Below are 22,174 nucleotides of genomic sequence, written 5' to 3' on the forward strand. Positions count from 1 at the left end.
CCAAATCCAGATTGTCTGGTGCCAAGCAAGCTGTCTATTCTCTTTTGACAAAGTTCTCATGAGTATCCTGTAGGAAGAGACAGTGACAAGACAGTGGGGTCCTTCACCTGGAACCTTTATCCACAATGTGTTCAGCAAGTATCTAATCCCACCATGCCTTTCCGTGGGGATACTGGGAGACGTGGGGACTCATGACATTTCTCCTTGCTAACCTCTAAGTTTAAAGTTCTCCCTGTTCTTTAACTTGTGACTTTGTGAAATTTGTCCTGAGCCCTGGCTCATGACAGATGTCAATCATGAAGGTCCCACCTTACAGGAAATGCTAATAACAACAACAGTGACAATAATAATTACTAATAATATTGAGAGCTCTTGACTACTTCCAGGTGCCATTTCTAAGTGATCTACATGTGTCAACTCTTTTAATCTTCATAGTAATATTATGTGGTAGGTACTATTTTTATCCCCAGTTTACAGACAAGGAACATAAACACAGAGAAGTTCAACTGGCAAACACTACACACCTAAAAGTTTTGAATTAGAAGGGAGCTAGAGAAGAGACTTGAGCAATATGATTCACAAAATGGTTAAAATGTACAACATATTTCTAACGGATTTTTTATTTGTCCAAAGAGATAAAGACTCATCACTTAAAATGTGCTGTTAAATATACCATGTATAAGGGATAGCATAATGAGTGAGAAACATCTCTGTCTTTAGGAAATGGATAATCTAGTGAAGGTGACCAAGGAGTCTGCATATGGAACATGCCATGTAGAACAGGGAGTCATGGAAACTTGTCAGAAGAGTACCTGTCTGAGCCTCTGGGAGAGGACACCGCCTGAATGTAGAAGGTAGCAGGGTCCGTTAGATTAGATGGCTTAAAGCTCAGCATTCAGAAAATGAAGACCATGGCATCTGGTCCCATCACCTCATGGGAAATAGATGGGGAGACAGTGGAAACAGTGTCAGACTTTATTTTTTGGGGCTCCAAAATCACTGCAGATGGTGACTGCAGCCATGAAATTAAAAGACGCTTACTCCTTGGAAGGAAAGTTAAGACCAACCTAGATAGCATATTAAAAAGCAGAGACATTACTTTGCCAACATAGGTTGGTCTAGTTAAGGCTATAGTTTCTCCAGTGGTCATGTATGGATGTGAGAGTTGGACTGTGAAGAAAGCTGAGTGCTAAAAAATCGATGCTTTTAAACTGTGGTGTTGGAGAAGACTCTTGAGAGTCCCTTGGACTGCAAGGAGATCCAACCGGTCCATCCTAAAGGAGATCAGTCCTGGGTGTTCATTGGAAGGACTGATGCTAAAGCTGAAACTCCAGTACTTTGGCCACCTCATGTGAAGAGCTGACTCATTGGAAAAGACCCTGATGCTGGGAGGGATTGGGGGCAGGAGGAGAAGGGGACGACAGAGGATGAGATGGCTGGATGGCATCACCGACTCGATGAACATGAGTTTGAGTAAACTCTGGGAGTTGGTGATGGACAGGGAGGCCTGGCGTGCTGCGGTTCATGGGGTTGCAAACAGTCGGACATGACTGAGCGACTGAAGTGAACTGAACTGAAGAGAGATGTGATCTAACTAGGGAATTAACGTAGATTTCTGTAACTAGACCAGATTCTTCAAAGAGAAGAATGGTGAGGTTTGAGGCTGGAAAGTTACATAAAAACTATGTTTCTTGAGATCATGAATGATTTTGCATGCTATAAACACAGACTTTATGCAAAGGGGAGAAGGGTTTTGGCAAGTAGATGGTATTAGATTCACCTGTTGGAAGCTCACTCTGGCTGCATTATGAAGAGTGGGACGATAGGGAAGGCCAGGAAGGAGGCTTGCAGTGATCCAGGCAAGAAGTCAGGATAGCCTTAGTTGAAGCAGAGGCCGTGGGGTGCAAGCAGTAGATTGATTTGACGGGAATGTAGGACTGGGGTGAGCTTAGATAGGAAAGTAGAGGGAGAAGAGAAGATTGACTTCTAGGGTTTTGGCTTGGTCAAGGAAACAAAGGAGGGGGTGCAATTTTGGGGCTGGAGTGACCATGAATTAAATTTTCTATGAGCTTTCTGGTTTCTGATTCAAGTAACATATGAAACTTTGAGAGCTTATTATATGTCACTTTCTGGGCTAGGTATTTTAACATAGCTTAACTTCTATGTGAGTGTGGTTATACATATCTTGTAGGTAAGAAAACTGAAGTCTAACTGATGAACAGGTTGTGTCAGATTCACATAGCTAGCAATTTCCTGAAGACTGGACCACTATCACCTTGGTAACCTCTGAATCATGACGGTGGTAGAAAAAAATCTGTCCTGAGTCTTGCGCTGCGTTCCAGACTCATCCCCTAGAATTAACTCTTGAGTTTCTCGGACACATTTACATGCTCCATGTTTTCACTCTCACACCCCTGCTGGTGACTTTCATTCTTGTAGAACCAGTTCAGCTTTCTCTCAAGATTTCTACATCTACTGTCTCTGGGATATACCACTTCTTAAAGTTGTCATACGGATGATATGATTTTTTTTTTTTTTTTTTTGCTGTTGCTCAAAACTAACCTTTTTCCTAACTTTGGCATTTCTGTCCTCTGAAAAGCGTAGCACTCTTTTTCCAGTGATTTAAGTCAGAGATCAGTGGGTCCTCTGGGCTTCTGTCTTTCCTGGTGCTCAAAACTAATCATCAACTTCATATACTTTAAATACAGCCCATTTTTAATCCTCTTTTCAAATGATTTATTTTTCATTTTGATCACTGCAACAGCCACTGAATTAGTCTTTCTGTCTCTCCTCTAACTACCTCAGTAACTCCTGCCGTGCACCCGAAGCAATCCTGCTGATATGAAACTGTGATCCCATTCCTTCCATGTCTGGAACTCTGCAGCGGCTCACCATGACCCAGGCTCCCAGTCCTCACCCCAGGCGCTGTCCTGACTCTCCTCTGCTTTGCCCACAAAACACTTGCACTCTCTGAGCTGGGCAAGCCGAGCTCAAGAGCAGGAACTATTTCTTTTTTCCATGAGTTCCCGGCATCTAAAACAATACCTTGTCAAATCAAAGAGTGAGCTTCAATTGTCTTATATGTGATCTATGAAAGCTGTATATTAACCTTTATCTTCATAAACATGTCTTTTGTGGGAAGTTTTGTTTTATAGGCATTTCTGGTTCCCTACTTAAGGGCTGACAGGCAGCCAGCAGCATATGGAGTGCTTCATCTAAAAGACTAAATGAGATTTGTTTTAGGATATGAAGAGGTGATAATTACTAGAGAGAATTTTGTTAATAGTACGGTTTTATGACAGTTGTAGGCTGTCATCCTTTGGAGAAAAATTATGCAAGGTTATACCCTTATTTTAAAGTGTAAGAAGAAAGTTAAAATAAAGTGAAAAAATATGAAAATGACTGCAGTGATAACTTCTGTGCAGAGGTAGAAGGAATTAGATTTTGTCAGAAGTTATTATCTAAAATCTGGCGGGTCATTCTAAATAGATCATATTGGTTCCATGTCATTGACACTACAATTTTTAGCATCCTAGAATCAACACCAGGCTCAGTTGGGGCACGTAGCAGACTGTTCTGCTCTTGTTGAATCTTATGCGCTTTCCAATTGTGCTGAAGGTTTCTGAATCAAAGAAGACAATGTGAACCTTTTATTAAACTAGGCAAACAAGGAGCAGACAGTCAATAGGAAGACACTGAGATATCCTGAACAATGCCGTTGAACAAAGAATGTTTGGGCTGTGCAGGGAAACACAATTTTATAACACTGCTCACTATCTCCCAAAGAGAAGCACAGTGAATTTAGTTATTCATACTTCCTTTTAAAGTAAACTGTCTCAAAATTTTAGCAAGAGCTGAAATGTTCAGTAGTAAATGGAATGTGAAATGATTTTATTTTTGTCTTCTCTCTAAATATTCATCATGACTTTGTAGAAAATCTGTAATTTCAAGTTGAAGGTGGATGGTGAAGCAGAGTCCCAGTATATCCCTACTTTTTGTGATGATGATTATTTATAGATATAAGGACATTCAGATTTATAAAACAGTAAAACTGAAAGCCCTGGTAGTGTAGTTTTCTGATATGCAATGTAAAGGTTGTGTGTGCACAGGCAAAAGAAGGAAAGAAAAGAGAAAGGAAAGAAATGGTTATAAGTAAATAGCATTTAAAACCTTACAGCTACTTTCTTAGTCAATATTTTTCAATATACAGAAATTATAATTCAGTGGAAAGCAATCAAAACTCAAATGAAAATCAGTGTACATTGGGAAAAAAAGGGGGATAGAGTGGTGAACATTCCCTTAAATGAAAATCAGTGTACATTGGGAAAAAAAGGGGGATAGAGTGGCAAACATTCCCTTTGATGGCTTATCAGGTAAAGAATCTGCCTCCAATGCAGGAAACACAGGAGATCTGCGTTCGATCCTTAGGTTGGGAAGATCCCTTGGAGGAGGAAATGGCAACCCACTCCAGTATTCTTGCCTGAAGAATCCCATGGACAGAGGAGCCTGGCGGACTACAGTTCACGGGGTCGTAAAAAGTCAGACACAACTGAGAGACTAAGCACCTAAGAGTGGTGAAAGAATAAGATACAGACAGAAAACACTTTTTCTGAGGCTAATTTATAATTTGTAAATCACTAGGGTTAACATACAGAAAACTAAGATCATGGCATCTGGTCCCATCACCTCATGGGAAATAGATGGGGAGACAGTGGAAACAGTGTCAGACTTTATTTTTTTGGGCTCCAAAATCACTGCAGATGGTGACTGCAGCCATGAAATTAAAAGATTCTTACTCCTTGGAAGGAAAGTTATGACCAACCTAGACAACATATTAAAAAGCAGAGATAACACTTTGCCAACAAAGGTCTGTCTCATCAAGGCTTTGGTTTTTCCAGTGGTCATGTATGGATGTGAGAGTTGGACTGTGAAGAAAGCTGAGTGCTAAAAAATCGATGCTTTTAAACTGTGGTGTTGGAGAAGACTCTTGAGAGTCCCTTGGACTGCAAGGAGATCCAACCAGTCCATCCTAAAGGAGATCACTCCTGGGTGTTCATTGGAAGGACTGATGCTGAAGCTGAAACTCCAGTACTTTGGCCACCTGATGCGAAGAGCTGACTGATTTGAAAAGACCCTGATGCTGGGAGGGATTGGGGGCAGGAGGAGAAGGGGACGACAGAGGATGAGATGGCTGGATGGCATCACCGACTCAATGGGCATGGGTTTGGGTAGACTCTGGGAGTTGGTGATGGACAGGGAAGCCTGGCGTGCTGCGATTCATGGGGTTGCAAAGAGTCGGACATGACTGAGCGACTGAACTGAACTGAGGGCATGGAAATATAAGGTTTCCTTTCTAACTTAAAGATAAATAATTTCTTAAAACTCTAAACTTCAGACAGTTCTCCAATCTCATTTTACGGAAGTCTCCATAGAATGTCAAGGACCTATAAAAATGGGGAATGTTCATCCTCAGTAAGATACCAGTCAGATTGCTGAATGAGTGGACAAAATGGGGGAATGCAGGAAGTGTAGCCCTCTTATAGGTTAAATGGTTGCTGATGATATGTTTTATGGTTCGGAAAATCTTTTGCCCTAACAGTTGAAAGTCATACTTCTTGAGACTGAGATAATTAAAACTTTCTATGCCACCATGCTTCAGCGTGTAAGGAGTGGAATGAGCATTAGTGAAGGAGTCACATGAACTGCCTTTTAGTCCTGAAATGTCACTGACAAGCTATGTGCTTGGGCAATTCTCTGTCTCCTCATTAAGAGAAAAAAAAAAGAGCCTGGATTCAGTGCTTGTGACAGTACCTTTCAGCTCAAAAAGCTGTGTTTCTAGGGTCAGTGAAACTGAAGGCTTAACCTGCAGGATCTCTGGTAACATCTCTTGATCTCAAAGTTCTTTGACGGCAGATCTAGACTTAGAACCCCTTGAAAGGACTGTCCCACAGAGCTCCAAGTGCAAGGAGACAAAAATCCAGATGGGCCAAAGTATATCATAGTAAACTAAGATTAGGAAGATTTGGGGAGTGAAGATATTCTTTACTAGGCAGATTCCCACCAACAAAGTATATTTTTTGAAATATAAAAACATTGTAAAGACATATTCCAAATCTCCATTTTTGAAATATATTTTTCTTTCAGAAGACAATGTTCTTAAAACTCAGGCCCATTTTTCCAAGTCCTCTCTGGGGGAAAAAAAAAAAAACCCAAAACAAACATTTCTTCACTGGTGTAACATTTCAGTTTCAGAAAGATAACAGGCAACTTTTAGGGCTCATAAAAAATACCTAACCTGAACAAGGAAATGGCAGCCCACTCCAGTATTCTTGCCTGGGAAATCCCATGGACAGAGGAGCCTGGAGGGCTAGAGTCATGGATTCGCAAAGATTTGGACATGACCAAACACACATGCATGCAAAAATACCTAAAATCTATGGAAAAATAGTTTATGACTATACAGTAAAAGAGCATTTTAAGATGCCTTCTTTATAAGTAGGCTTTAAAGAGAACAAAAAATTATAAAAAATCTTAAAAGCAAAAGATTGTAAATTTCCTCCAAACAGAAATGGAAGGTATAGTTAATTTTTTAATGAAAAGGTTTCTGGTATGTATATACCTTCAGCAAAAAAAAAAAAAAAAAAAAAAAAAAAGAATTCCCTTGAAAATTATACTGTGGTAGTAGCATACTGGTTATTGTTTTCCTCTACTTGGAACATTATTATTTGAATTATTTACAATGGTGATAGAATCTCACAATATCCCCTATTACTCTTGTTTCTGTAACAGACATGCATTATGCTAGTGTAATTAGTGTATATTTAATTAAAATGTTGCTCCTGCCTATGTACCAATAGGAGAAATTATTTAAAAAAATGAGAAAAAGGTCATTTTGAAAATTGCTTTGGTAGAAACATATTCAAATAACTATGGAAATTCCCTCTGTAATATGGAAGGTTGAAATAATGGGAATGGGCCTTTAGCAGTTTACTGTATCTTACACAGATCATTACACAAGGACCATTACATAATAAAGCAGAGTTTCGAAAATCTAATCAGAAACAAAAATTGGAAATGACTGGACTCTCTGAATCATAAAATCATACTGCATTTGAAGGTAAGTGGATTCTACATATCCACCATTCTTGGCTAAAATACTGACCTATAGTTGAGAAAGGTTATACAATTATGAAGAAAAACAAGAAATATGGTAAAAGGTAATTTTCTTCCTTCTCAACTTTTGAAAAGAGAAATCAATTCAGATAAGGTCAAAGGTTATTTCCAACCACATCATCTATTAAAAATCCTAAAATTGAACTGCATTTTTTTTTCTTCAGGTAAGCTTCAGAAAGCAATCTAAAGCAAAACTCACTATTATATAAAACCTTTTGAAAAGTAAGGAGAAGAAAAAATACAAAAACACTGAGGCAGCATTATGTTTCCTAGTAAACCTCAAATGAGATGTTCTCTGATAGCAGTTCTCTTTTTGGGAAATTGAACAGGCTTAGTAGCATATGCCTAAATGATACCATACCCAGGAGGCATTTGGGCTTCAAACTGCTTCAAGGCAAATCGTTTCTTTTTCTTTCTTTCTTTTCTTTTTTTTTTTAAAACATGCTAGGGAAAAACAAAACAGACAAAACCCAAGTCTCTAGCCTTGCATTCAGATCATTAGTTTGAGCAAAGTCACCGCTCATTTACGTGGTGCAAGTTTTTCCCTGACATATTAGCTCTGTAGGGATTTGGTTACTTAATGGTGCCTGCTGTTCATGTTTTGCTTGCATTTTCTTTGGTTAAGCACATTCCATAGTATAAGTGTTGGAAGAACTGCAATACCCTTGGTGTCATCTTTGGAGACAGCGTAGTTTCTAGCATTACAATGTACTCCTATTATGTAGCAAACAACAATTATTTTGAACTCGGATGAAAATAACATAAAACATTATACTGTGATACCTTAAAAAAAAGTTTAAAAATGTTAGAAAACAGCAAGGAACTTTGTGCCTTCAATGTGCCTGTGGCATGTTTCTGGTAATAGGCTAAATATGTGGACCATTAGAATTTTATTTTAAGCTACTGCCTTAAACATTTTTAAGAAATATAATACAGTACATTTTACAAATTTTTAACATCAAGACAAAAAGTACTGCTGAAAAGATTTATACTTTCAAACAACAGTGAGTCAATCCACATTCTTTTGCTGATAGGAAATAATAGAAACACTTCTATTGTGACACAGAGGCATACATAATTAAAGATGCTTTGATCTCATTTCATAGGGCTTCTGTGGTATAGAGACTCCTTTAAAATTAAGACTTCTAAAAAAAATAAGTAAAATAAAATTAAGACTTCTATAGTATAGTTCAGGGGTAAAAGCACATATTTTGGGGAAAGCAGGGGTCTCCAACTTCATTTCTATCATGGGTTGGGGCTTCCCTGGTGGCACCAGTGGTAAAAAACCCACCTGCCAATGCAGGAGACGTAAGAAAAGTAGGTTCGAACCCTGGGTCCGGAAAATCCCCTGGAGGAGGGCAAGCAACCTACTCTGATATTTTTGCCTGGAGAATCTCATGGACAGAGGAGACTGGTGGGCTACAATCCATAGGGTTGCAAAGAGTTGGACACAACTGAAGTGACTTAACATACAACCTTGGGTAAGTTGCTTAAATTTTCTAGAAAGCCTTTTATCTATAAATGGGAATAAAAATAGTATCAATTTTAGAGCATTATTTTGAAGATTAAAAGAGTCAATAATCTAAAATAATTGACTCACAATAAATTCAGAAATTGCAAGCCATGATTATTACCACTAATTAATTAAATATCTTCTGTGTATCAGGCACTTTTTATAATTGCTTGTGTTTAGTTGCTCAGTCGTGTCCGACTCTTTGTGACCCTTTGGACCACAGCCCTCAAGTTCCTCCATCCAAGGGACTTTTCAGGCAAGAAAACTGGGCTGGCTTGCCATTTTCTTCTCCGGGGGATCTTCCTGACTGAGGAATCAAACCCACGTCTCCTGTGTCTCCTGCTTTGCAGGCAGATTCTTTACCTGCGGAGCAACTGGGAAAGGTTATCTAATCAAAAATACCTTAAATAATAGGGTATGCAAGCTTTCTTTTTGGCATATGTTAAAAAATAACTATGTTGCATTCACACAATGTTGTTTATATTAAAGAGAAAAAGAAGGCCTGAGGTCTACCCTTGAGGAGCATAGGTTCTAGTTGGGGGCAGGAGCATGACTTAGAAATGCCAGAACTTCATCTCCTCACCTACACAGAGGGCTTTTTGAGAGTGAGGGCTGGATTTTCAAGTTCTCCAGACCTACCCACACGCCCAGTGACTGGCATGAGTTTAATCAGTATCTGCTGAATGACTAAGCATTTGGCATCTACTGTTATGATTGGTAGGCCATACATGGACTAGTCTTCTGCACTGCTTTTTCTCATTTCCTTATGTATATTCCCTAATGTACACTACTACTGACTTTTGGGAAACTCATTATATTCTTCACTAAAATAGACTATGCAAACTCAGAATTGTTCATTGCAAGAAAATATGCCACAGTCTGCAGAATGAAGGGACAACTTCATAAAAACTACCTGAAGTTTCCTAAGCTCATTTAAAATTCTAAAGCATGTTAACATTCCATATTTAGCTAAGCCCTTAAATTAAACTCCACAAAATGTAATAAAAATATAAAATATTCAAACAGAAAATAGTTGAACTTTTATTGTCTAAAAATGACTTTTCTTATTTAAAACACACATTGGTTGCAGAAAGTCAAATACAAGACTGAACTCTGACCAAATATGAGAGATTCAGGATAAATGGGAAATAACCAGTATTTGGAGAGAGCAACTCAGAAAGTTTTGATTAAGCTATTTCTGCTTTCAAACAGAAATTCTGGTTACAGGATCTGTCACAGATACACTGACTTCCAATATGTTAAGCTAAACAGAATTTCAACTCTCTTCACTGCAGCAGGAAATACATTCACAAAATACATAAAAGATTTTAGCTCTTTTAGTACTTTCCTCTCATATTGATCTGAGGATCTCAAGGGTTTGGCATTTTTTTTTCCCCTCAGAAATTTCTGTTCTACTCCTCGTTTCAGATTCTTGCTTACATATTCTTTGGTAGCCACTCAAAGACCGTGAAAATAACTAGCTTACCCCTTATCTGGTCCTTGAAAAACAACAAAGCGCTGGGTGGAGGAGCGTTCAGCCTTGCACTGTGGACGTTTACAACACAGAATGAATGAGGACGGGCTTAATGTCAGGAGTCTACTCCTGGCTGCAGCAACTTCTTCTGATTCCAGATATGGTCTTTATGGCCATATGAGGTTTAATAGACAGCATGGCTCTCTTAAATGTTCATTCTGGACGCAGATCATCAACACACAGGGCCAGAATGACTGGGCTAACTGTTGGACATGATTCAGGAAGGGAGGAGCTGACATCATGATTTTGGACTGCTCTAGGCAGCAACTAAGGACAGTTTACAAGGGGGTCCATGTTGGAAATTACACATTTAGGCCTTTTCTCTCAGAAGTTGCTCTCCTAGAAAATCTGTCTTGTCATCTGGATCTACACTTGTACACGCTTTGCTCTGTGGAGGTTCTATCGGATACTTGTACCTCCACATAAATTCCTAAACTGAAGAAAAGAACAATGTGAACCATGTCTTTGCTGAGACAAGTATGATTATTATTTCTCCAGAGATTATAAAGACATAGCATGTTACTGTTAAAAGGGATATTAAATATCATTAACCTCATCCTTTTATTATATTGGTTGGTCATGAAACTGAGGCATTTTCATGGCTGAATTACAGTCTACCTAAGGGCGGTTGTTTTAGCTGGGAGGGATGGGGGGCAGGAGGAGAAGGGGGCGACAGAGGATGAGATGGCTGGATGGCATCACCGACTCGATGGACGTGAGCCTGAGTAAGCTCTGGGAGTTGGTGATGGACAGGGAGGCCTGGCGTGCTGCGGTTCATGGGGTCACAGAGGGTGGGACACGACTGAGCGACTGAACTGAACTGAACTGAATGGGGGTTGTGGTTACCAAACTGGTGGTACAAAGTACCCCGTGTGGTAAAATGATAATCCAGAAAATAACAGAAAAATAACAGAACTTCTCTTTATGTTTGTCTTATCCTAGTGCGTGCGTGCGTGCGTGCGCGGATGTGTGTGCGCGTGCGCATGCGTAAACTCGGTCGCATTCGACTCTTTGTGACATCATGGTCTGAAGCCCGCCAGGCTCCTCTGTCCATGGAATTTTCTAGGTAAGAATAATGGAGTGGGTTGTCATTTCCTTTTCCAGAGGATCTTTCTGACCCAGGGATTGAACTCGAGTCTCTTGCATCCCTCGTATTGGCAGGCATGATTTTAAGCACTGTGCAACCTGGGAAGCCCCATCTTACTGTAAGAAAGACTATTTATTCATGTCTAATAAGAATGACCGGAGAAGGCAGTGGCACCCCACTCCAGTACTCTTGCCTGGAAAATCCCAGGAACGGGGGAGCCTGATGGGCTGCCGTCTATGGGGTTGCACAGAGTCGGACACGACTGAAGTGACTTAGCAGCAGCAGAGCAGCAATAAGAATGACTATGACTTTTATGACCAAAATGGGATGACTTTTACAACTATATTTGGCAATATATTTATATATTTAACATATTTTACTGATTTACGTTGTGCAAAGTCTGTTTCCCTCTTGCTAGACTATAAACTCAATGAGGGCAAGAAATCACTGGCCTATGGACGTAAACTAAAACACCATGAAAGAGGCAGTTATTTCCTCTTTCCTCCTCCTTGCCCATGACTTCTAGAAGGTTATTAGAATTGTTGTTTAGTATCACTGTCAAAGCACTTACTATGTGATTCTAGGGACATCATGTCACCTCCCTAAACCTCAGTTTCATAAAAGTTCAATCCAATTTGTTTTCCCTTGTATCTCTACTTCCTGAGAAGATACTCAACAAATTACTTTTTAAACAAAAAATGAATGTATTAGTACAGTAGTACTTGTATATAATGTGCAGATAAATACACATATGTCAGTTGTGAATGCTCAAGAACTTTTTACTGGCAAGGGTATATTATTAGTAAAGTTTGGAGTCCTCTGAGTTAGGCAATTTTTTATTTTAAGTCTGACAGAGAACTGGTTAAGACAAGGACTATGTGGAACACCAGTTAAGGAAGGTACTTGAACTGAGGGCTCTTCTGTGCAGTGAATATGTTCATTCATCTGGAGGAGGACTTTTTATTTTAGAGATTTGCTTGAATGGCCTATTTTAGTCATGTCACAGTAGGACAAGCAGGCAAGCATTATCATGGGTTAAGAGTAGAGTAGGAGCTATGAATCCATGAAGCTATGAAGGAGCTATGAAGTAGGTGACTGAATCCAGGGCGTCTGTTACCTTGGATAGCTGGTTAAAAAAGATGAGTTCTTCTGGGAGTGAAGGGATGAATTTCTGCTCTTGGGATTCAATTTTAAGAAGCAGAGCTGGACACAAGTTGCTCCAAACAAGGCCCAGAGGCAGAAAAGAGCAACAGGGTCCTTCAAATAAAATTCCTTTAAGGACAGTAAAGTTTAAATATTGGGAGTGTATGAGTGTATCAAAGTTTGCTGGTCATGGCACAGTCTGTACTTAAGGGAAAATGCTCTGCAGGACTAAGCCACCTGGCTTTGTGTTTTTATGAAGGGCTTTAAAGAGCATGGTTGCACAGCGTTTGATGACCTTGAACCTGCTACATGTAGGTTCTGGACCTGGCATTCTCCGGAGTCAGTAGGCACAAGAGCAGGCACTCAGCTTTGGAATTAACACTCCAAGTCAGGAAGAAACTAAAGTCATGGTGAGCTAACCAAAACCCAGTCGTCTTGGTGTCCAGCATTCAAAAAGATTAACCTTTCTCCATCACTGAACAAACCCTTAAGATATTTGGACTGCTTGAGGTTGGGATGGGATAATGAGTATGAGGTGTGGAGGTGAGGCTCAAGCAGTTGAATGGAAAAAACAGAAGAGATGTGACAAGAGTTGACTATGTTTATGGATTTTCTAAAAAATCCATACCCACGCAGTCTCTGTTTCCATCTGTGAACATTCAGAATCCCACCAGAGTTGACTTTCCATTACCACTGTCTCAGAAACTGTTAGATACTTTGAGGAAGGCAGGTGAGTGGACAGCATCTGGATTCTGGGCTGAGGGAGTGGGGTATGAAAAGGTATCTGCAGATCTGATAGCACATTCACTTGCATTGTCAGGATTCTAGCATATTCTGACTACTGTCTCTATCACTTCCAACAGTCCATAGAGATCAAATGTGTGGTAACTACCCTCTTCTATAATATTCTATAGCCACCAAGGTAACTTTTACAGATAAAATAGATCGCAAAAAGGGTCATGTATCTCCAAAGAACCATAGTATTAGATGATGTATTGATAACACATTGCCTGAAAGCATTTAATTTTTTCTGCTAAATTTTCTCCTAATTTGCTCTTTACAGTGCTACATTAAATTGCCCTAAGGAAGAAATGAAAGGTAAACATTATTCTGTTTTTTGACACTTGTAGGGCAAGGCTGTTGCCTAGCACAGTCAGGTTGCCTTAGAACCACATGTGTGTGTTAAGTATTAGATGTAAGACATGGATAGGTACTTCCGTGACAAAGCCCATCAGCTGGCCCTTACCACACCAATCACAGCTCAGAGTGAAAGGCGACTCAACTTCAGCCACAAACCCTGGACAACTCTCAGGAAGACAAGGGCTAGTCTGAGTGAGGACAAAGGGTGTGTTTCTTCCTCAGTGATAATGTGTCTGCACTCAAAGGGGCGGTTTAACCACGGATGGCACTTACATCTTGGTTAGACATCTCCCAGTAAGGTCTCTCTCCATAGGACATGACTTCCCACATGACAATGCCATAGCTCCATGCATCACTTGCCGAGGAGAACTTTCTGTAGGCGATAGCTTCTGGGGCTGTCCACCTTATGGGAATTTTCCCACCCTGGAAAACAAATTGGAGATTTTTACAGCTGGGTCACAAGTGCATTAAAGGTTGAAGTGGCACTGCAATTAAATACGTTTTTATTAGAAAAACCTAAACACTGCATGATAGCATGGGCATTTTAAATAAAAAGAAAACTAAAACCAGAATGATGTTAAAATGTCAGAAATAAAAGTTTTAATGGGAAATAAGTCACACTTCAGAAATATTTTGTTTCATTCATTAGAGAAATTTATTTTCACTTTTCTGAATCACACAATTAAATTCACTATTATGCCATCTGAAGAAAGTTCTACATTATAGAACATTAAAACAGAATTCAACATTCATTAAACATTGTATTGCATGTATAAATAATAATGATAATAAGTTCTAACTTAATTGAAGTCAAATGGTTAAATAAAGAGCTGAGATTTCTCTCTCTAAACAATTTAAGGTCTATCAGAACTTTATTTCCTTTTCCTTTCATTTTTTTATCTGCTTAGATCACTTTTATTTGAAATTTAAAAATCCATGAACATTATACAGAAGCCCGTGAGAAAGATAATCTTTCCTCAGAACTCCTTAGCCTAGTTTATATTTTTGTACTTTTGTCTTTAAGTTAACATTGGAACATATTAAAGAGATTAAATTACATGAATTTAATCTATACTGTGCAGGTATTAAAGTCTTTTATTGTGTTATACTTATTTTTTAATCAAAAAATTACATTTTTATCTCTAGAAACACGCTATAAGTCCTTTTTACTGTAATGACAAGAATAAAACGATTCATCCATTTGATTTACGATCTGAAATCTTTGCAGCTCTGAACAGCAAGTGGAGCGAGGAGAGCAAGCCTGGCACCACTAGATGGCGGAAGAGAACAAGGAGCGGCTCCCAGACGGCGGTCCCCGACCCCGCAGAGGGGGCTCCAGTTCCCAAGAAAGGAATGGTAGTCAGGACGTCATGGGAGAAGGCGAGGGTGGGATGATCTGAGAGAACAGCATTGAAACATGTATGTTATCAAGTGTGAAACAGATCGCCAGCCCAGGCTGGATGCGGGGGGGGGGGGGGGGGGGCCCCCCCATCGGGATGCGGAACACATGTAAATCCATGGCTGATTCATGTCAATGTATGGCAAAAACCACTAAAGTATTGTAAAGTAATTAGCTTCCAACTAATAAAAATAAATGAAAAAAGAAAAGAAAAGAAAACCCGCCCGAATAGAATTGTTTCATCATTATCAGCACTTTCATAATCACATCATATGGTCACCCATTGTGCTCAAAGTCTGGTATTAGGGTGAGTGGGCTGGAGGGAAATAAAGGGCGGATTCTCTGGCCCTTGAGAAATTTAGAGTGAGCAGCTTTAAAGAGGAAGACGTTAATTGAGTAATCACAACATTACTTATTTAAGTAATCTATACACTACTTAGCAAGGAGAGAGGAGAAAGCCTTCCTCAGTGATCAGTGCAAAGAAATAGAGGAAAACAATAGAATGGGAAAGACTAGGAATCTCTTCAAGAAAATTAGAGATGCCAAGGGAACATTTCATGCAAAGAGGGGCACAATAAAGGACAGAAATGGTATGGTAACAGAAGCAGAAGATATTAAGAAGAGGTGGCAACAATACACAGACGAACTACATAAAAAAGATCTTAATGACCCAGATAACCAAGATGGTGTGATCACTCACCTAGAGCCAGACATACTTGAATGCAAAGTCAGGTGGGCCTTAAGAAGCATCACTAGATAATAGACATGTTTTGATGAACAAAGTTAGTGGAGGTGGTGGAATTCCAGTTGAGCTATTTCAAATCCTAAAAGATGATGCTGTGAAAGTGCTGCACTCAATATGTCAGCAAATTTTGAAAACTCAGCAGTGACCACAGGACTGGAAAAGGTCAGTTTTCATTCTAATCCCAAAGAAAGGCAATGCCAAAGACTGCTCAAACTATTGCACAATTGCTCTCATCTCACATGCTAGCAAAATAATGCTTAAAATTCTCCAAGCCAGGCTTCAACAATATGTGACCCATGAGCTTCCAGATGTTTAAGCTGGATTTAGAAAAGGCAGAGGAACCAGAGATCAAACTGTAAACATCTGCTGGATCACTGAAATAGCAAGAGAGTTCCAGAAAAACATCCCTTTCTGCTTTATTGACTACGCCAAAGCCTTTGACTGCATGGATCACAACAAACTGGAAGATTCTTCAAGACATGGGAATACCAGACTACCTTATCTACCTCCTGAGAAATCTGTATGCAGGTCAAGAAGCAACAGATCTATACATGGAACAACAGACTGGTTCCAAATAGGAAAAGGATTATGTCAAGACTGTATATTGTCACCCTGCTTATTCAACTCATATGCAGAGAACATCATTTGAAATACCAGGCTGAATGAAGCACAAGCTAGAACTGATTGCCAGAAGAAATATCAATAAGCTCAGATATGCAGATGACACCACCCTTATGGCAGAAAGCAAAGAAGAATTAAAGAGCCTCTTGATGAAACTGAAATACAAGAGTGAAAAAGTTGACTTAAAACTCAATATTCAGAAAACTAAGATCATGGCATCTGGTCCCATCACTTCATGGAAAATAGAAGAGGAAACAATGGAAACAGTCACAGACTTTATTTGGGGGGCTCCAAAATCACTGTAGATGGTGACTGCAGCCATGAAATTAAAAGATGCTTTCTCCGTGGAAAAAAGCTATGGCCAACCTAGACAGCATATTAAAAAGCAGAGACATTACTTTGCCAACAAAGGTCCATCTAGTCAAAGCTATGATTTTTCCAGTAGTCATGTATGGATGTGAGAGTTGGACCAAAAAGAAAGCTGAGTGCTGAAGAACTGATGCTTTTGAACTGTGGTGGTGGAGGACTCTTGACCCTTGGATGGCAAGGAGATCCAACCAGTCCATCCTAAAGGAAATCGGTCCTGAATATTCATTGGAAGGACTGATGTTGAAGATACGAAACTCCAATACTTTGGCCACCTGATGCGAAGAACTGAGTCATTGGAAAACACCCTGATGATGGGAAAAATTGAAGGCTGGAGGAGAAGGGGACAACAGAGGATGAGATGGTTGGACGGCATCACCGCCTCGATGGACATGAGTTTGAATAAGCTCCAGGAGTTCGTGATGGATAGGGAGGCCTGCTATGCTGCAGTCCATGGCATCGCCAAGAGTCGGACACGACTGAGTGACTTAACTGAACTGACTGAAACACTACTTACTTGAAGAGAAGAGAGGTTCACCAGAAATAGTAATAATTAGGTCTCACAAGGCTAATGAGAGCATTAACAGAATCTGCATTTTAAAGACCTGTGGCAAGGAACTGTTTAAAGGAGCCTTGGGGGAAAATACCTTGATTCAGTCCTTTTATTTTACAGGTGAGCTGACTGAGCTCAGGGTTTCGAGATTTAGAGGCTTAGAGATTCTTTCCCGTGTTATTAAGCACACAGTATTAGCTCATGTGATCAAAGTAGTATTATGGGGCACTGGTATAAAGATGTAAATATTTCAGCATGGGGGAAAAAGTGGATCAAACTAATGTTTTAACTCTGAGTGCCAATGTAGGAGACCTGAGTTCCATCCCTGGGTCAAGAAGATCCCACGGAGATGGAAATGGCAACCCGCTCCAGTATTCTCACCTGGAGAATCCCATGTACAGAGCCTGGTCTACCATCCATGCTGGGCTATGCTTAGTCACGCAGTTGTGTCTGACTCTTTATGAGCCCGTGGACTGTAGCCCATAGGGTCTCAAATGAATTGGACAACAATGAAACAACAACAATCTATAACCATATATCAAATTAGTATCATGCAAGGGAGCCTGAAATGGGGTTTTCACCCTTGGGGGCAGTGGCAAATTAAGAGTAGGAAATTAAATATACAAAGTTGGTGATAGAAGTTTAAGAGGGTGGTGAGTCCAGGAAGAAAGATGCAAGAGGAGGATTCATTCTTGTTAAGTAGAGTTGCCAGATAAAATAGAGGACCCACAGTTAAACTTGAATTTAAGATAACAAATACTTCTGTTTGATATCAGTATGTCCCATGAAGGAATTTTTTTTTTGTATAAGTATGTCCCAAATATCACCTGAGACATATTTATAGTAAAAATATATGCATTGTTTGGGCTTCCCTGGTGGCCCAGCAATAAAGACTCTGCCTGCAATGCAGGAACCACAGGAGATGCTGGTTTAATCCCTGGGCTGGCTTCCCAGGAAGCTAGAAGAGGACATGGCAACCCACTCCAGTATTCTTGCCTGGAGAATCCCATGGACAGAGGAGCCTGGCGGGCTACAGTCCACAGGGTCACAAAGAGTCGGACACGACTGAAGTGACTGACCATGCACGCACATATTCATTGTTTACCTGCAATTCAAATTTAACTGGGCATCTTATATTTTTCTTAGTGTTAGTTGCTCAGCTGTGTCTGACTCGTTGCAACCCCATGGACTGTAGCCTGCCAGGCTCCTCTATTCATGGGGATTCTCCAGACAGGAATACTGGAGTGGGTAGCCATTCCCTTCTCCAAGGGATCTTTCTTACCCAGGGATGGAACCCAGGTTTCCTGCATTGCAGGCATATTCTTTACCTTCGGAGCCACCTTTTATTCACTACATGTGGCAACCCTTAACCAAAGGGAATTAAAAAAATTAAGAAATGGGAACATTGTAAATGATCTGACAGAACACGGTGTTCTGAAAAAACTAGGTGGTCTACACCTTAGGAAGGGACAAGGTTACCCCAACTTGTATTCATGTGCCAACACTGCAGCAGCCTTTGTTTTATTGTGCTGTGGCTGAAGCTCCTCAGGCTTGTGGCTGTGCTTTTTGAAGCCACTTAAGTAGGGTTCAGGTTGCTTTCAAATATAGAATCCACACTTCCCAGAGAATAAGTTAACAATCTGTAGATCTGACCTCAGAACAGAGAGGCATGAGCAGCAGCCCCACCCAGAATTTCTGATTCTGGTTATTTCTTGGTCTCTCCTGGCAAATAGTGTGTGGGACTGTGACTTGCTAGTGTGCTGGGTTGTTTTTTTTTACTAAATATTTGTGAGTTCTATTGAGACAGGTTGAAAAATGGAGTTAAGGGTTATTTTATGTGCTTTCACTTATAAATGACACCTCATATAAAGGAGTCACATATAAATTTATACTTCCTGTAACTTGATAACACATATAAATGATAATTTTAGCACTTTCCTTCCTAAGATTTTATTTTTTTCTCAAGGGGAAGATATTACAGAATATTTGATTAATAAGCATTGCTACACATTATGGACAGAATTGTGTTCCTCCAGAATTCATATGTGGAAGCACTAACCCTTAATGTGACTGTAATCTGGAGCTAGGGCCTCTGAAGAGGTAATAAATGTAAATGAGATCAGGAAGGTGGGTCCTAATCCAACATGACTCGTGTCCTTACTACAAGAGGAAGACACACCAGAGGTGTACAGGCACGGGAGATAGGCCATGTGAGGACACAGCAAGAAGCTGACCACCTGCAAGCCAAGGAGAAAGGTCTCAGGAGAAGCCAAAACTGCCAGTACCTTGAATTTGGATGTCCAACCTCCATAACTATGGAAAATTAATTTCTATTATTTGAGCTGTCCAGCCTGTCGTATTTGCTATGGTAGCCTTAACAGACAAAAACACTGAAAAAATATACTAATATGCTAAATATACTAATATATTTAAAATAACCAATTTTTCCCCTAAGATGAGCAACAATGCAAAGGACAGTACATCTTCATTTCAAATTTTATTCCAGGTGTCATACTGCAATAGAAAGGGTGAGCTAGAATAAACCTTAAAATATGAAGTATTAAAACAAATTGGCAAAGAAGTTTTAGTGTTGGAGATACCATTCTCGTTGACAAAAAATGCATGGTAACATGAACCCGAGAGTATACACAAACTGCACTGTCAGTTTGCCAATGATTTTGAGCATCTAAGGGATGGTTATAAGAAAACATTCAAATCTTTCTTTTTCTAATGAGAGGATCTATACTAGATACACTCTTTATATAAAGTACAAGATGAGGCAGGAAGGAAGTGGTCCTTAAGATTATTGCACCGTCTCTACTGCCTTTCCTACTTTAGAGGAAACAAAGTTTAGTTCTTAAATTTTTTTTTTGTAAATTGAATGGACCAACAAACTCCTGTGGCTTAATCTCATCTGCTTATAATATTTTTGCCCATGATCTTGAATCATACAGAGGTAATGCACTAAGGTGCTTTTTTTCGCAAAGCATTAACCACCAGATGTTTGTTTCAGGTTTCAAGAATAAACAAATAGTACTTTAGACTTGAAATCACAATCATTGGAACAGTGCATGTTGCTTTGCCATATGTTTATGAGAGAAAAAGAAGTTACCGAAGATGCTAATCAAAATGACTGAATGTAGCTCAAAAGCCTTCTCATTTACTAATACCTCCCTTTTGCAGCAAACTTAATCACTACAGAACAAAGGAGAAACAGGAAGGAAACAAACTGCATATCACTACTGAAAAGTTTGTTGGCAAACCCTTTTTTCTGTTTTCTCAAGTCATATCCAGAGCTTGATTTGTAATAACTAGGTAGAGGGACTGTAGCAGGAAAAAGTGCTAAAGGTGGCACCAGGAGCCCTGTGTATCTGGACACTCTATACCCCTCATGGAATTGCATTGATATTATAGTTGTATTTAACTCACATCTGAGTTTTAAAACCTAATCCTCTAATCTTCAGCAGAGAGAACAATCAATTGAAATATAGTAACATAATGTTATAGAGGCTTAATACTAAAACCAAATGGAAAAATTCCATTGAGAAAGAAAACACAATAAAAATCTCCCATTTCTCATTCATTGGATTTGATGGTTATCTTAAAAGCAAATGGCTTGAATAGACACCAACTTGCCTGCAGACTTTCCTTTTCTTATTTCCTCAATCTGTCTCTGTAGTACCCAAACTCCAAGGAGTATAAAAATTATAGTACAGAAAACATAGATACCATGCTTAAAAGATTAGTTTAAGGAATTTTTAATCACAATTTTGACTAATGTTTTTCCACATGAGCTGCAGAGTCTAAGTGAGATTCAGCTCTATCATAACCCATTGTGTGGCCATGGGCAAGTCTTCACTCCTAGTCTTTTATTTTTGATATGCAAAATGAGGGGACTCGATTTAATGATCATAAACAGTAAAATATGATGATTTTAATATTTGCCTCCAGTGTCTCAGCTCTGAATAAATTGTAAGGAGATAGGCCATATGAGTTGATAGATAAACTGTGTGAACAGAGAGCCTGATGACAGATAGCAAAGAAGACAAGGGCACTCTTGTATTTCTCAGGCCAGTGGTCACAGTGATCATCTCAAGTGGTAAGGAAGAGTTAAAATAACCACTTTTTAAGAAAGTAAAATCATGATGAATACATTTTAGGAAAGCATAGGCTAGATAATATTGCCTTTTTCCCCTATATTTTTAAATCTTTATAGAAAGTTAAAATCCTGAAAATGAGTAACCATTAGTTATTTATTTTAATAGGTTAAAACACTGTTAATCTGTTAATGAGTAACCATTAGTTATTTAGAAAACTCATTATAAGAAAGCTTATTGAAGAGGGCATTAATGTGTTTCCTGAAAGATCACTTTACAATTTTGTCAGTGGGATTATCTGTGGCAGAATGGTCTGGTTTGGAGAGCATTGGTGGGAAATCAGCACTTTGGGCCTTCTGCCTTAATCTGTTATGTTGTCCTGGGAAGTTATAGCAAATCACAGAGAGATGTCACAACAGAGTAGTTATATAAACAACTTTCACTAAGGGGATATTCTTTCTCTAGAGAATTACTGATTTTGAGAGATAAACCCATCTCTGAGCATCTCTTTGTCGTTTGTATCCCCAAATCAACAAATTAAAACATTATGGTGCACAAATATTATCTAGTGCAAGTTTTTAAAATGACATCCCCACTCCCTCTCAGAGGGGTATGCCCTTTCCTCCATTGAAATTAGTATCTGTCCTTCCCTGAAAAAATGCTGAGGACTGCAATGTTGTGAATTCTTTTGTAAAGGAGAAAACTTCTCCAGTTTTGGCTTCTAGGTATCATTTATTAAGGGAATTAAATGCGATCGCACACAGGAGCATCTCTTAGCTGTCAACACATGATAGGCACTCAGC

General features: G+C 39.4%; 1 protein-coding gene and 1 long non-coding RNA gene across 10 annotated transcripts in view; one reads left to right on the forward strand and one right to left on the reverse strand.

Annotated features, from left to right (window-relative positions):
• EPHA6 (EPH receptor A6) overlaps window positions 1-22,174 on the reverse strand; it is a 938,174-nt gene that overhangs the window by 29,111 nt on the left and 886,889 nt on the right. For all 9 annotated transcript variants that reach the window (XM_070455030.1, XM_070455027.1, XM_070455034.1 and 6 more), the window contains one exon: window positions 13,864-14,013. In XM_070455030.1, coding sequence (XP_070311131.1) covers window positions 13,864-14,013 — 150 coding nt within the window. The remainder of the gene's footprint in view (window positions 1-13,863; window positions 14,014-22,174) is intronic.
• LOC110128872 (uncharacterized) lies at window positions 11,287-15,034 on the forward strand. Its single transcript, XR_002311309.2, has 3 exons — window positions 11,287-11,425; window positions 13,514-13,548; window positions 14,819-15,034. It is a non-coding gene; the product is annotated as an uncharacterized lncRNA (long non-coding RNA).

The sequence above is a fragment of the Odocoileus virginianus genome, chromosome 25 (assembly GCF_023699985.2).
Source record: "Odocoileus virginianus isolate 20LAN1187 ecotype Illinois chromosome 25, Ovbor_1.2, whole genome shotgun sequence".
Lineage (NCBI taxonomy): Eukaryota > Metazoa > Chordata > Mammalia > Artiodactyla > Cervidae > Odocoileus > Odocoileus virginianus.